The following is a 12,098-nucleotide window of genomic DNA, read 5'->3' on the forward strand; positions in this document are numbered from 1 at the left end:
ACAACAAATCTGATCGAAGACCAGCAGAGAGTTCATGATAGATTATGAGGTAGAAACTTTGAAAACTTGACTTCATTGAAAGCAATGTTATCCTGTCAGTCGTTCTGATTAGCATTTTTTATGAAAATCATACCTAAATATATATTAATAGAGTAGAATATAGAGTTTTAGTTAGTTAAAACCAATGTTTTGACTCTGATGGCCACTTGTCTCTCTGTATATCTTTCCTCTGCCAGCATGCTTTTATGAGGCTATTAAATAGGAGAAACTGCTGCCTTGTGCAAACAGTGGCCTCTTGTTGAAAAAACAAAACAAAAAACAGCAGGAACATGATAACACCAGTTGGAGTTTTCCATTGCTCAGCCCAAGAGAGTCTATAACAGCTGTGCTCTACACTATGCTGATTATATTGCCTTTATTCCGGCTTTATTTATATTGCTGTACTTTTCATGTCGTAGTTATAGACTGTTTATGTATTGATAAGGCTTTACTACCATGGTGAGTCAAATGGTGGTAATGAACAGGACCAAAACCTTTCAGGTGAGTATCATTAAAAATTCAAGCTTCCTTTATATGCACCATAACAGGTGAGATGTGAGTAAAATATTTTTTTGTTTAACATGGTTTGATATTGGTTGAATTGTTTTTCCTATAAGTGTCACTGTGTGTGTGTGTGTGTGTGTGTGTGTGTATATGTGTGTGTCTGTGTGTTCTCAGAGAGCTGTATGTGTCCTGAACAGCCTGCAGAATAATGGACGTCAGAAGAAACCAGGCCTGCAGCTCCAGGCCATGCAGGGATTCCTCCATCGCACTGGCATCACTGTACGTACAGACATTACGGCAGCATTTATTCCATTATTATCCAAGTATCTCAAGGTTTTTTGTTATTCTATCTAATTGTGAAGAAGGGCCCTCAGCAACTGACCTGGTCACATCCAGTCTGATTTATTATTCTTATAGTTTCTAAAGTGGTGTCTTACCTGTTGAGGATAACCTCATTGATAGCATTGAGGCTGCTGTAGTGAAAGACGTTTTGAGAAGAAGTAATGTTAAGTTAAGTAAAACAATCAATAAAGTACAACAGTGTAGTCAGTTGTAGTGCTGCATTCATGTAAACAGCAAGAATAAAGAATAAGAACCACTCAGGTGATGCATTCCAACACATGTAAATAACAAACGTCATATAGTCAGAACACTCAGGATCTGTGTTTACCACTATATCTGGAAATTTTTTCAGGTGAGTGAACTTGACAAACTCAACATCATCCATGTCACTGGGACCAAAGGAAAGGTATCAGACAGCAAAACCATCTTCTAATTTAACAGTGAAACAACAAAACCAACTATATATATATTTCCTATTTCCAGGGATCAACGTGTGCTTTTACTGAAAGAATAATCCGGAATTATGGCTTTCGCACAGGGTTTTACAGGTATTTTATACATTATTTTGATATTTTTCTTATTAAATAATAATAATTATTATTTAAGAATCAAACATTTTAAAGAATAATTTAGCAAACTGCCACGAATGATAATGGTGATGCTCACAAGAATCTCTTATAAGTAGTGCATATTAGTGAAATACTCTAATAACAAAACCATACTAAACACGACAACGTATTACAATATTTTACTATCATCTGTGGTGTTCGGAGTCTGGACTTTGGCTGGTTTGCTCTCCAACTAATTAATGGTTAACAGATGTTGCTGTTTCATGTCTGCCTGTCTGGGAGATAGCAGGAGTTTATCTGTAGTTTGCTTTGGGTATGGTGACATGCAAATTTACTTGTTAAAATAATCACCATGGAGGGAGGAATGAGCTCTATAGGTCAGAATCATGGTTCAATGGAGGGGCGTAAGCCAAGTAAGAGCAGAACCTTTTACTGTTTGTTTATACCTATCACAAATTAGTCTCTATGCTGTACAGTCCAATGACAATAACGACCACATTTTTACCTCATAAGTAAACATACAGTCTAACTTTCATAGGTGTCCTTTTGGTATGTAACACCCCTCACTGCTTTCAAAAGTCCATTGGAAAGCTTTTTAAAATCCAGTGGATGAATTCAAGGAGTTTCTGAGAAGTTCACTATTTTATCTGGGAAGATAACCACTGCCTTCCTGCCTTTAGCTCTCCACACTTGGTTCATGTCAGAGAGAGAATACGCATTAATGGATGGCCAATCAGCAAGCATCTTTTTACCAAGTACTTTTGGGAGGCTTATGAGCGACTCGACGACACAAAGGTAGGAACCTTTCATGATTTTAGTCCATATGACTTTTATAAAAGTGGACACATGGATTTGTTTATGGTGCTCTCTGGTATTGATAGGAAATAAATTACTATGAGCGTCAGTCCAGACTTAGGTTTTTTACAACCACCACCACCACTTCACTCAGCTTTCACATTATGGTTCAGTACCCTAGTACACACACTCTGATACCATCAGACCAACTTCAACTTTAAACTTCTCGTTTTCCTGGAGGACTTGTGAATGACATGTAAAAAATATGTCCTGAGCAATTGTGGACTTACTTAGCCAACTTTTGCATTACCAGTTTTTTACTTAACGTTCGTTCTCCAACCAGAAGGTCAGTGGTTTGATCCCAGTCTTCCCCATCAGCAGGCCAAAGTGGCCCCTCATAGAAAAAAATGTGCTTCCCATAGAGTGCTTCATGAATTTGTGTGTGAATGTGTGAATGCCAATAAACTGTAGTGTAAAGCGCTTTGAGTGGTCAAGACTAGTCAAGCTCTATATAAATACATTACTGATTACGAGCTGTCTCCAAAAGTGGGAAGCAAATATGTGCTATCCTGTGTGCTGGCTTAGCCGGAAGTAGTGTATTGTTTTCATCCCTGCCTGTATTAGACCTCATGAGAAAACAAACTGAGCCAAACGCCACAGGAATTCAGTTTGACAATGCCTGAGCCCAACCGAGCCCAACGTATATGCAGTCACAAGTTTTGCTTGTTTTCCATTATTGCAGATACTGTGTGTGCAGTGTGAAAAGTCAAGCAGTGTAACCCAACCAACATGACCGCAAATAAAAGTCATAAATGACATCATACAAAGCTATCTGTGTATCGGACTTTAGAAATGACGGGTTAAGGTTGAGCAGATGTGATATGTCAGGCTGCATGTGTTTAGATGTGTCTCGTGTTAAAACCAACTGAGCTGCTCCAACAAACCTCCATGAATCCACAGGATGCCAATGGAGGCACCATGCCCTTCTATTTCCAGTTCCTGACGCTACTGGCCTTTCACGTCTTCCTGCAGGAGAGGGTAAAGCTGCACACGGAAGCCCACCACAGTGAACCATTACATACCCCTGTACCCCACACACACACACACACACACACACACACACACACACACACACACACACACACACACACACACACACACACACACACACACACACACACACACAGACACACACACACACACACACACACACACACACACACACACACACACACACCCTCAAAAAGCCTGACACTGATCTTTGTGGCTTTTCTCTGAGCACAGGTGGATTTAGCAGTGGTTGAAGTGGGGATTGGAGGGCAGTATGACTGCACAAATATAATTAGGTAATGTTTTGGATAACGGAATGGTTTTATATATATTTCAGATGTATAATCTATCTTGCTTAATGTTTTCTATTCATGCTGCAGTAGTTGATTATTGTGATTGGTCCATAGGAAGCCATGGGTGTGTGGGATCACATCTCTTGGTTTTGATCACTGTAGTCTGCTGGGTGACACAATGGAGAAGATTGCTTGGCAGAAGGCTGGGATATTTAAGGTAGATCAAAGTTCCTTCACTTAGTGTTACAAACAGATCAAATGATTATAAGACGAATGTTAACACTGTGATATCATATTTATTTAATTTATTGATTTAATGGAGCCCAGCATCTCTTTTACAAGTGTACACCACAGAGAAAGAAAATAGTCAGAAAAAAAATACACAAAGCCTTATACACATTTACAAACTCCACATAATAGATTTGAAAATTAAAATGTATAAATCAGTTGGTAATATCAGACTTTAAGTTTGAAAACCCTTTGTAGTTCATTTGATCAACAAGGGGAGGCAGTAGAATAAATATGGCACTAACTATATTTCCATGGAGTACAGAGTGATAATTATGATCTTGTAATGAGGTGCAAAGCACATTCTTTTTAGCTGAAGTGATATCAGGCAAAGATACAGTATGATGGTTGTGAGGACAGATCCCCTGTGTTGAGTTACATAATTAAAGCAATTAGAAAGAACTTCAACTTACTGCAGAAACAATGAGGGCAGACTGATGTAGTTTATGTTGTGATGGCTGCCTCTGTCCTCAGCCAGGTGTACCAGCTTTTACTGTCCGGCAACAGCCCAGTTCCCTGACAATCCTGCGGCGCAGAGCTGAAGACATCGGGGTATGAAGACAGACACTGTGTTTAGCCCTCACTTATATGGGAGTAAGGCCACGTCCACACTAATATGTGTAATATCTTCTTACTGGGTCGTGTCAGTCAATTTACTTGACAGTGAATACAAAACGTTGCTAGCACTGTAAATTCCACCTCATTATTTATCTTCACCATCGCTGCTTCTCACGCATTGTATTGGCATATGCATGATCCGTGTACATTCATCAAATCAAAATTGAAAATTTGTCTTGGAGCAAAGTGCTACGTAAATGTTCATGTAATATATGCTTTCAGTTAGGTGCGTTAATATGGACAGGGATTACTCAGCGGTCACCTTGACGAAGATTGAAGACGTTTTGAAAGAAAAATGTGTTTGTGTGGACATACAAATTTACATGTTACCTTAAACAATACAATAATGGATAGAGACACATGGGACATATATGTTAATAATAAAATAAAAACCCTTATCCTTGCTTAATTAGTTCAAATCAGTTTTGACCTTTTAACCGGTATGAAGTGTAGTTGTAAGTCACTGTGTGATTTAGTTCTGTAAAGATAACTTAAATGTAAGCCTTTACAGCACACAAAGGCATCTGAATTTGTTCGTGACCCTCTACAGTGTCCTCTGTACATCTCTCCTGAGCTGGATCAGTATGAAGCTGCGGTCGGGCCCGTGAGCCTGGGACTGTCGGGGAAACACCAGCGCTCAAATGCATCCCTTGCCCTGCAGCTCAGTTACAGCTGGCTGCAGCGCCACAAAGCCGAGGAGAAAAGAGGTGGGCAATCTATATTTGTTCAGATGAAAATGGAACAAGTGCACTGTGGGAAATATGTTGTACCAGCAGTTGTATGAGGAGGTCAAATGTGATCCTACAATGATTGTTGATTTTAAATGAATAGTTACAACTGCAAAAAGTCAATTGACATCAAATTGTTCTTCAGGAGAATTTAAACAGGCGAATTAGTTCATTAACTGTTAGAAAAATATTTACTGATGTTATAAATCAAGTGAGAAGGTTTCTAATAAATCTCTTAAATACTAATGGACTTATTTAAGCAGTGTAGTTACTCTGCTCTCTTTAGTCATTTTCATACATCACCTCAGGAGCAAGGCTAGGGAATTGGGACTTTCTCCATTTTATTCTCATTTCAAACATGAACAACACAGCAAAAGATTATCTGCTTAGAAGCATTCACAACAGCATAGAAATCTCTGGAGCATTCAGGTGAGAGGTGGCAGAGCAGGCAGAGGCAGGAACTATTGTATTCATTCTTCTGCGGAAATAACACGTCTTTGTTAAGAGCACATCAACCGAGGCGTCGGCCCTTGTCACCAAAACCTCTCTTGCCATCTTCGACTGTGTTTTTCATGTGTGTGGTACTGCTTTTTCATCCAGCAATATTTGTTTTGCTTTTATTTAATTTCTGTGCCTGTCATGTGTTAGAAATGTTGTCAGCACGCCTTCTTACTTGCGGTGAATCCTGCATATATAGGATCTCCTGCTGTGATCTCTGCTGTGTCGCATTGCTAATTTTAACACTGACACCATCGATTAATAACTATACACATAATCGGTAGGTTGTCACCTAAATTATTATTATTATTATAAAAAATAGAACAAATGAACGTGAACTAGTTGGAAGAAGGGGCAAAATGTGGGTAAAGGTTTCCGACCCCTGGTCTACAGGCTCTCACTTGTACATTTGCTTTCACACATAGAGATCCTTAATGCTGAAACCTCACACTTGTGAATACTTGCAGGTGGTCTCAGCTTAGTTCCTGCAGGCTGCAGACTGAGCTCTCAAGCTGCCGTGTTCCAGCCCAGCACAGCCATGCTAAAAGGCAAGTTCCAAAAGTGAAGACGGAAATAAACGGGTATCTGCACTAGTGTATGTTGGTAAAAACTCTGCATCATCAAAATCTATAAAATCTTACATAAACATTGATTATGCAAGATTTCAGCCCCCCTTTTCACCCACTTCCACCCCCATCAACTTCTTAGTTAGTTTAAAACCTGACTCACTCGCTAAACTTGTCACATTAAATAACTACTGTATAATTAAATATCGTTAGGTAACTTTCTTTTTGTTCCTGTGTGTTAATGGAAGTTGATATTGTCAGTGCAGTCAGACTTCTCCTGGTTAGGATTCCTTCAGTATTCATGGTTCAGGAGGTTTTTAACAAGAGATGAACTCTCCTCAGAGGTCTCGTCCTCCTCCATTAGCAGGCCTGCTGATTAACTCCAATACAGACACTGAGTAAGGCACCCTCATGTTGAAATTCCCTGTTCGATGGTTCGACGAACTGCAAACATTAGGTTTGTTTAGCTTATTTCTCTGACAACTTAAGATCCAGACGTCCATATATAATATATCTATAATATATCCTTTGCACCAAATACCAAGCTGTTAAATCCGCCCTCCTCTATTTAGCTCAGGTGTACCTTATGTAAATTTTTTGTCTTTGTGTGTTTCTTCTGTTTATTTTCCTAAGATCTTTTGTTCTGCCTTGAAAAGGTGCTGGATAAATATACTCGCCTTACCCTCTCCCTCCCTCTCCCCCTCCAGGTCTACAGGAAACAGAGTGGTTGGGACGAAACCAGACGCTGAAGTGTGGCTCTGTCACATATTACCTGGATGGAGCACATACCACAGCCAGTATGCAGGCCTGCGTCTACTGGTTCAGACAGGAGATGATTCAGAGGGACCAGACTCAGTAAGAGGAAACTAACAACATTGCAGTTTGACTCCACAGACACAAGTTGGAGACCAGTGAATGATGACAAATACAAGGCCTTTAATGTTCAGGCATTGAAATTCTAATTTTGGGTTCTTAATACCTAATATTGCTTCAAAGGCTGCCCCACTTTTTAAGTGAAACCACTTGTCATCAAAACCCACAATGTGAAATGTATGTGTGGTCCTCAGATCCCTAGGTATGCTGAACAGATATGACCATTTAGAAAAAAACTCAGTAACCAACGTAATTAAAGTGTTATGGTGATATATAGTCTTTCACATTAGTCCGCTCCTCCGCTCCCTTCACTGGTCACCAGTGGCTGCCGGTATCCGTTTCAAAACATTAGTACATGTGTACTGTGCTGTGGGTCCAGTCTACATCCAGGACATGGTCAAACATTACACCCTAGCCCGTTCACTCCGCTTCGGCCAATCGGCTTGTTGCTCCCTCACTGGGAGCTAAACACTAAACAAAATCACAACTGTTTGCTCTCCTGGCTCCTAAATGGTGGAACAAGCTCCCCAATGACATTAGAACAGCAGAAATTCAATACATCTTCCGCTGCAAACTAAAAACACCTTGAATAAAAGTTTAAGCTAACAATTTAGTAGCACTTAAATGGCACTTACTTGAAGCATTTTGTAATTTGGCTTGAAGAAATAGTACTCTTTTGATTCTTGTTGTTCTGGGTTTGTCACTCATGGTTGAATGCACTTATTATGAGTTGCTTTGGATAAAACGTCAGCTAAATGACATGTAATATAGAGTTTATATATATAATCGTTTTATATTTATCTATATTTTGATATAGTTGTTACATCCCATCACTGTGTGTAGTTGTGGAATGCACATTAACGCATCAGATACTCACTAAAAAGTGAAATGTTTGAATTATATCAAATCATTTATTTGCTGGATCTAAGGAAATGTTTGTTTTGACAGTTGGTTCACTGAATTATACAATATGTATTCTCTTAGTTTACCTTGTCTGTTTCTTGCTGCAGCTGAGCTATCTGTCTCCAAGATGTGGTAAGGGAGTTTACTTTGTTGTGCTCATAGAGCTAATGTACATAGAAAGTGTTTCCACAACCACTGCCCCAATTCCTGCAAAAACAGACTGTCAACAGTTTTTACAGGAACTACTTTCCACTAAAGAAATAGTCCTGAAGAAAGCTGTTTAAATTTGTGTGGATGATCAGCAGGACAGGATAAACTGTTTCTGGAAAGAGACAACCACAAAAAGGAATTTAATTTCTCGGTGGATGGATTAATTAAACCAATCTGGATAACAATAGAGAGAAGGACGATGTGTTTCTTTATGTTTTTTTGTTGTTGTTGTTTTAGAGGAGTGACTTTGATAACTATAGATCTTCTTCTGGTATGGCTATGGCTGAGGGACTAGAGTGTGTGTCCTCTTAGCAGAAGGTGGTTCGATCCCAGTCTTCCCCATCAGCATCTGAAGTGTCATTGGGCAAGATAATGAACCCCGAATTGCCCCTCAGTGCTGCCCATAGATGCACTGTATGAATATATGTGTGAATGGCAATCAACTGTACTGTAAAGTGCTCTGAGTGATAATCAACACTAGAAAGTGCTTTATAAATACAGACCATTTCTGTCTTACAGGAGCGGTGCACTTAAAATCCTGCTCTTTAACACAACAGGAGAGAGGGACGCTGCTGCTTTACTCAAAGTGCTGCTGGTGAGTCGAATACAAACTTCAATACTCCTACAACACCTACATGACACTAAGTGACTGTGTGTGATTTGCAGACCTGCCAATTTGATTACGCACTCTTCTGTCCCAACGTCTCTGAAACACCTGCTGACAAAACAGGTGAGATGCATGTGATCCTTTAACTTGATCTCCTCCTGCTGGCATTGGGTGGAACACGTTTTTTTTTTTAACAAAGTCAGGCATTTGGCTCTCAAATACAGATTTGTTCAGACTGGGTGATCTCGGAGATATTTAGTGTGAATCAGTTGTCAGACTACAATCAGATGTGAGATAATTCCAATGAGAGAGATAATTCAAAGGTTTGAAAGATATTAAAGAATATTTCAAGAAATATTACAGAGCCAAAAAATTGTATTTGGTGAATCATGCGTGATTTTTGCATCTGTTAACACAGAATGGATGGAACAGGTGGAACATTAGCAATAAAGAAAGATGAAAAAATGATTTGCAAGATAGAGAGTTTTGTGTAATTTTCATCAGTTTCCCATGAGCTCTTGATTCAGAAAAGATTTGGCACATTGAGGGGACTAATATCTATGAGTGTGTGCACATTTAATCCTGACTAAATTCAAGGAGACGATTGAGCCTCAAGTCAATGAATAATTCTGCATATTTTACAACTTTCACCTCTCCATATTTCTCTTTACTTCAGTAAATTGTTTCTGTCACTTACATTTGTTTGGGGCTGAGGGGTAGGGGTTGGGCGTTGATTTAAAACTTTCAACAATATATCTTCACATGTCCTTGACACGCTAAAACAGGTTTTAGGAAATTCAATAATACATTACTGACAGTGGATAGCAAATACAGTATGGTTTATATTGTTAAAATGAGTCAGCAGGGTTTATTATAGTTTCTTGGTAACGTGATTTACTTTTAGTTTTTACATGTACTCCTGCTTCTCCCATGTTGCTGCTCTCTGCAGCTCATCACAGCATCAGTGTGTGTGTGCAGCGCCTGCTGGCTCACTGCAGAGAAAACCAGAGCAACTGGCAGAGCCTGAACGCAGCAGAAACCATCCATCATCACCGGCGCCACCTGGTGACCAGCCCTGTGAGTCACAGCCTGGTATTCCCCTGCATCCTAAGCGCCCTCCGATGGATAAACCAGAGAGAACAGCCAGTGTTGAAACCCGCTGGATCAGTGGGCTCCACTGAGTTCTCTGACAGGCTGGGAGAGACGGGCACCTTGTCTGTGCTGGTGACTGGAAGTCTGTACCTGGTGGGAGGAGTGCTCAAACATCTGGAGCCTGCATTGGACTCATGACTGATCTGAACCTTTACTGTATCACTGCTGACTCAGGAACGTAGTCTCTTTGATAAACACTCTACACTAATGGTTTACATTCAACAGTTACATACACAGTTATTTACACAGTTTGTACCACAGTCACTCTGCAGCAGTATTTCTATAATTTTCACATGTGCAGACAAAATCTGTTCCACCCAACCGTTCATTGATATTCTAGTTTTATAAATAATATTTTGTCCTCGAACAATCCCAGGACTGTTTTTAGAGATTCCAAAGATCACCTTCATAGTGATAACAACTCCTACACGATATGTTAGCCAGGGGATTTCTCAGGGTGTCACTATGACATCAGGTAATGAAGCCAAACGTATGTGCAGCATTTACAACATGTGGCTTGTTTCTTTATAAAAATGATTTGCTACTGTAAGGTTGGATCATACGGTTATGGCACAAACTTGTGCAGCAATATTCACAGTGCAGGCCTGTTTTTTGAAGAAAATATAGACAGAAGGAAAAGATACAAATCTAATACTGGTAACAAAAACTACAAAAATAAAATAAATTTAAACTCATCTCTGCATTAGGCAATGCCCACTTTAACTATTGGGCCCTTTCAGTTTCCACTGGCTTGACTCTGTTCCAGGTAAGATCATCTCACACTCTCCTCCTGGACCTCCAGCCTCCACCTTTTTACTGGCTGGGTCTTTACAGGGCACAGTCACCACTTGAAAGCTGTGTCTCTGTTTGTATGGTTTAATATGAAACTCACATGATCTATTTCAATTAGACTACTGACTTTTCTACTACTAAATCTACTAAGATTTTTATTAAATTGTTTTAAAAAGTTAATCATGGAATAAAGTCATCCTGTGAGTGCATATTCAAGTCTGTCTCCCTATACAAATAAATCGTGGCAGCAAATATGTTTTGGAAATGCACTGCATGTATTAGCAATGGATTCAGAGTGCAGTCGGCCAAAGCACATGACTGTCAGTGGCCAGAGCCCACATCCGGGTCCTACCTGCAGCCAGGGACATGCAACAAATGCACCATCACTGGAGATGGATCATAGTTTGTTTTTGTGTGTGTATGTGTATCCTGAAGTCTCATGTTCAGGCACAGTTGGTATAATTCAGATATCTGAACATTGTCACAGAGATGTATTATATGGTGTTAAACATTAAAGAAACTGCATTCTTCTTGTTTCACTTGAGAAAACACTGATGATGACCGATGCTAAGCCTGGAATACAGATCAGGCAAAGCAGCAACTCTGTTCCACAAACCCTCAGAACTTCTAAAGACTCACTCACACTCAACTTTTAATTGGATTGAAGTATAGTTGTGACTTTTAAATTATTTTAGGTCAAGTGAGGCAAACTGATTTCATTGACTAATTAGAGCTCCTTGAAGCTGTTTGTAAAAAGGCCTATAATAAGAAGTACCTAAGCCTCTATTCTGAAAATGAGAGTGTTTCTTTAAGTAAAGTTTTACAAACTTGTTATTAAATGAATGTGATACTTCATCAATGTTATATATAAAAATGCAAGTCTTATAAAATGGCACACCATTCAGAGAATAGACATACATGTCTGTCTGGCCTGTCCTGAATCCCCTGCTGTGAATTCCTGGTAGGAATGTCAGAGCTAAGCTGACAGGCAGACACAATCTTAAAAGCTCAGTGGAATTCAATGTTTTTCTATTATATTTACTTTCCAAATATTACTAGAGGAAGTTTGCTTTGATCCCTCCTAGCTTTGTTCCAATCCCTTTTCATTACTTGAGTATTTGAGCGGCCATACTTCAGACCAGGTTTGGGTGACGAAGGGTTAATGGGGGATGTTTTAGAAGGTCGAGGGGCCCAGTGGGGGTGGGGTGAAGTAGGCACTACTCCGATCTGCTGTCTCTCTAGCTTATTAGCCCCTCATCAAGATTACTGCA

At 39.6% G+C, this 12,098-nt stretch overlaps 1 protein-coding gene across 1 annotated transcript; it reads left to right on the forward strand.

Annotated features, from left to right (window-relative positions):
• The first annotated feature begins 330 nt into the window (after window positions 1–330).
• Window positions 331–11,357, forward strand: LOC133001383 (folylpolyglutamate synthase, mitochondrial-like). The gene is made up of 15 exons (XM_061070951.1): window positions 331–540; window positions 718–822; window positions 1,238–1,291; window positions 1,369–1,433; window positions 2,135–2,249; window positions 3,210–3,287; window positions 3,534–3,595; window positions 3,707–3,809; window positions 4,355–4,432; window positions 5,049–5,205; window positions 6,192–6,272; window positions 6,998–7,145; window positions 8,796–8,871; window positions 8,943–9,006; window positions 9,833–11,357. Exons 1-15 carry the CDS (start codon window positions 496–498, stop codon window positions 10,171–10,173), a joined length of 1,572 nt encoding a protein of 523 aa, XP_060926934.1. The 5' UTR covers window positions 331–495; the 3' UTR covers window positions 10,174–11,357.
• The last annotated feature ends 741 nt before the right edge of the window (window positions 11,358–12,098 follow it).

The sequence above is a fragment of the Limanda limanda genome, chromosome 5 (genome assembly GCF_963576545.1).
Source record: "Limanda limanda chromosome 5, fLimLim1.1, whole genome shotgun sequence".
NCBI classification, from domain to species: Eukaryota; Metazoa; Chordata; class Actinopteri; order Pleuronectiformes; family Pleuronectidae; genus Limanda; species Limanda limanda.

What these genes read in the sequence shown, in the direction of transcription:
- LOC133001383 (XM_061070951.1), top strand. Translation starts at nt 496, where the DNA reads ATGGTGAGTCAAATGGTGGTAATGAACAGGACCAAAACCTTTCAG. An exon ending in AGCGACTCGACGACACAAAG is followed by an intron (nt 2,250 to 3,209) that starts GTAGGAACCTTT and finishes ATGAATCCACAG; the next exon opens with GATGCCAATGGAGGCACCAT. An exon ending in GCAGAGCTGAAGACATCGGG is followed by an intron (nt 4,433 to 5,048) that starts GTATGAAGACAG and finishes GACCCTCTACAG; the next exon opens with TGTCCTCTGTACATCTCTCC.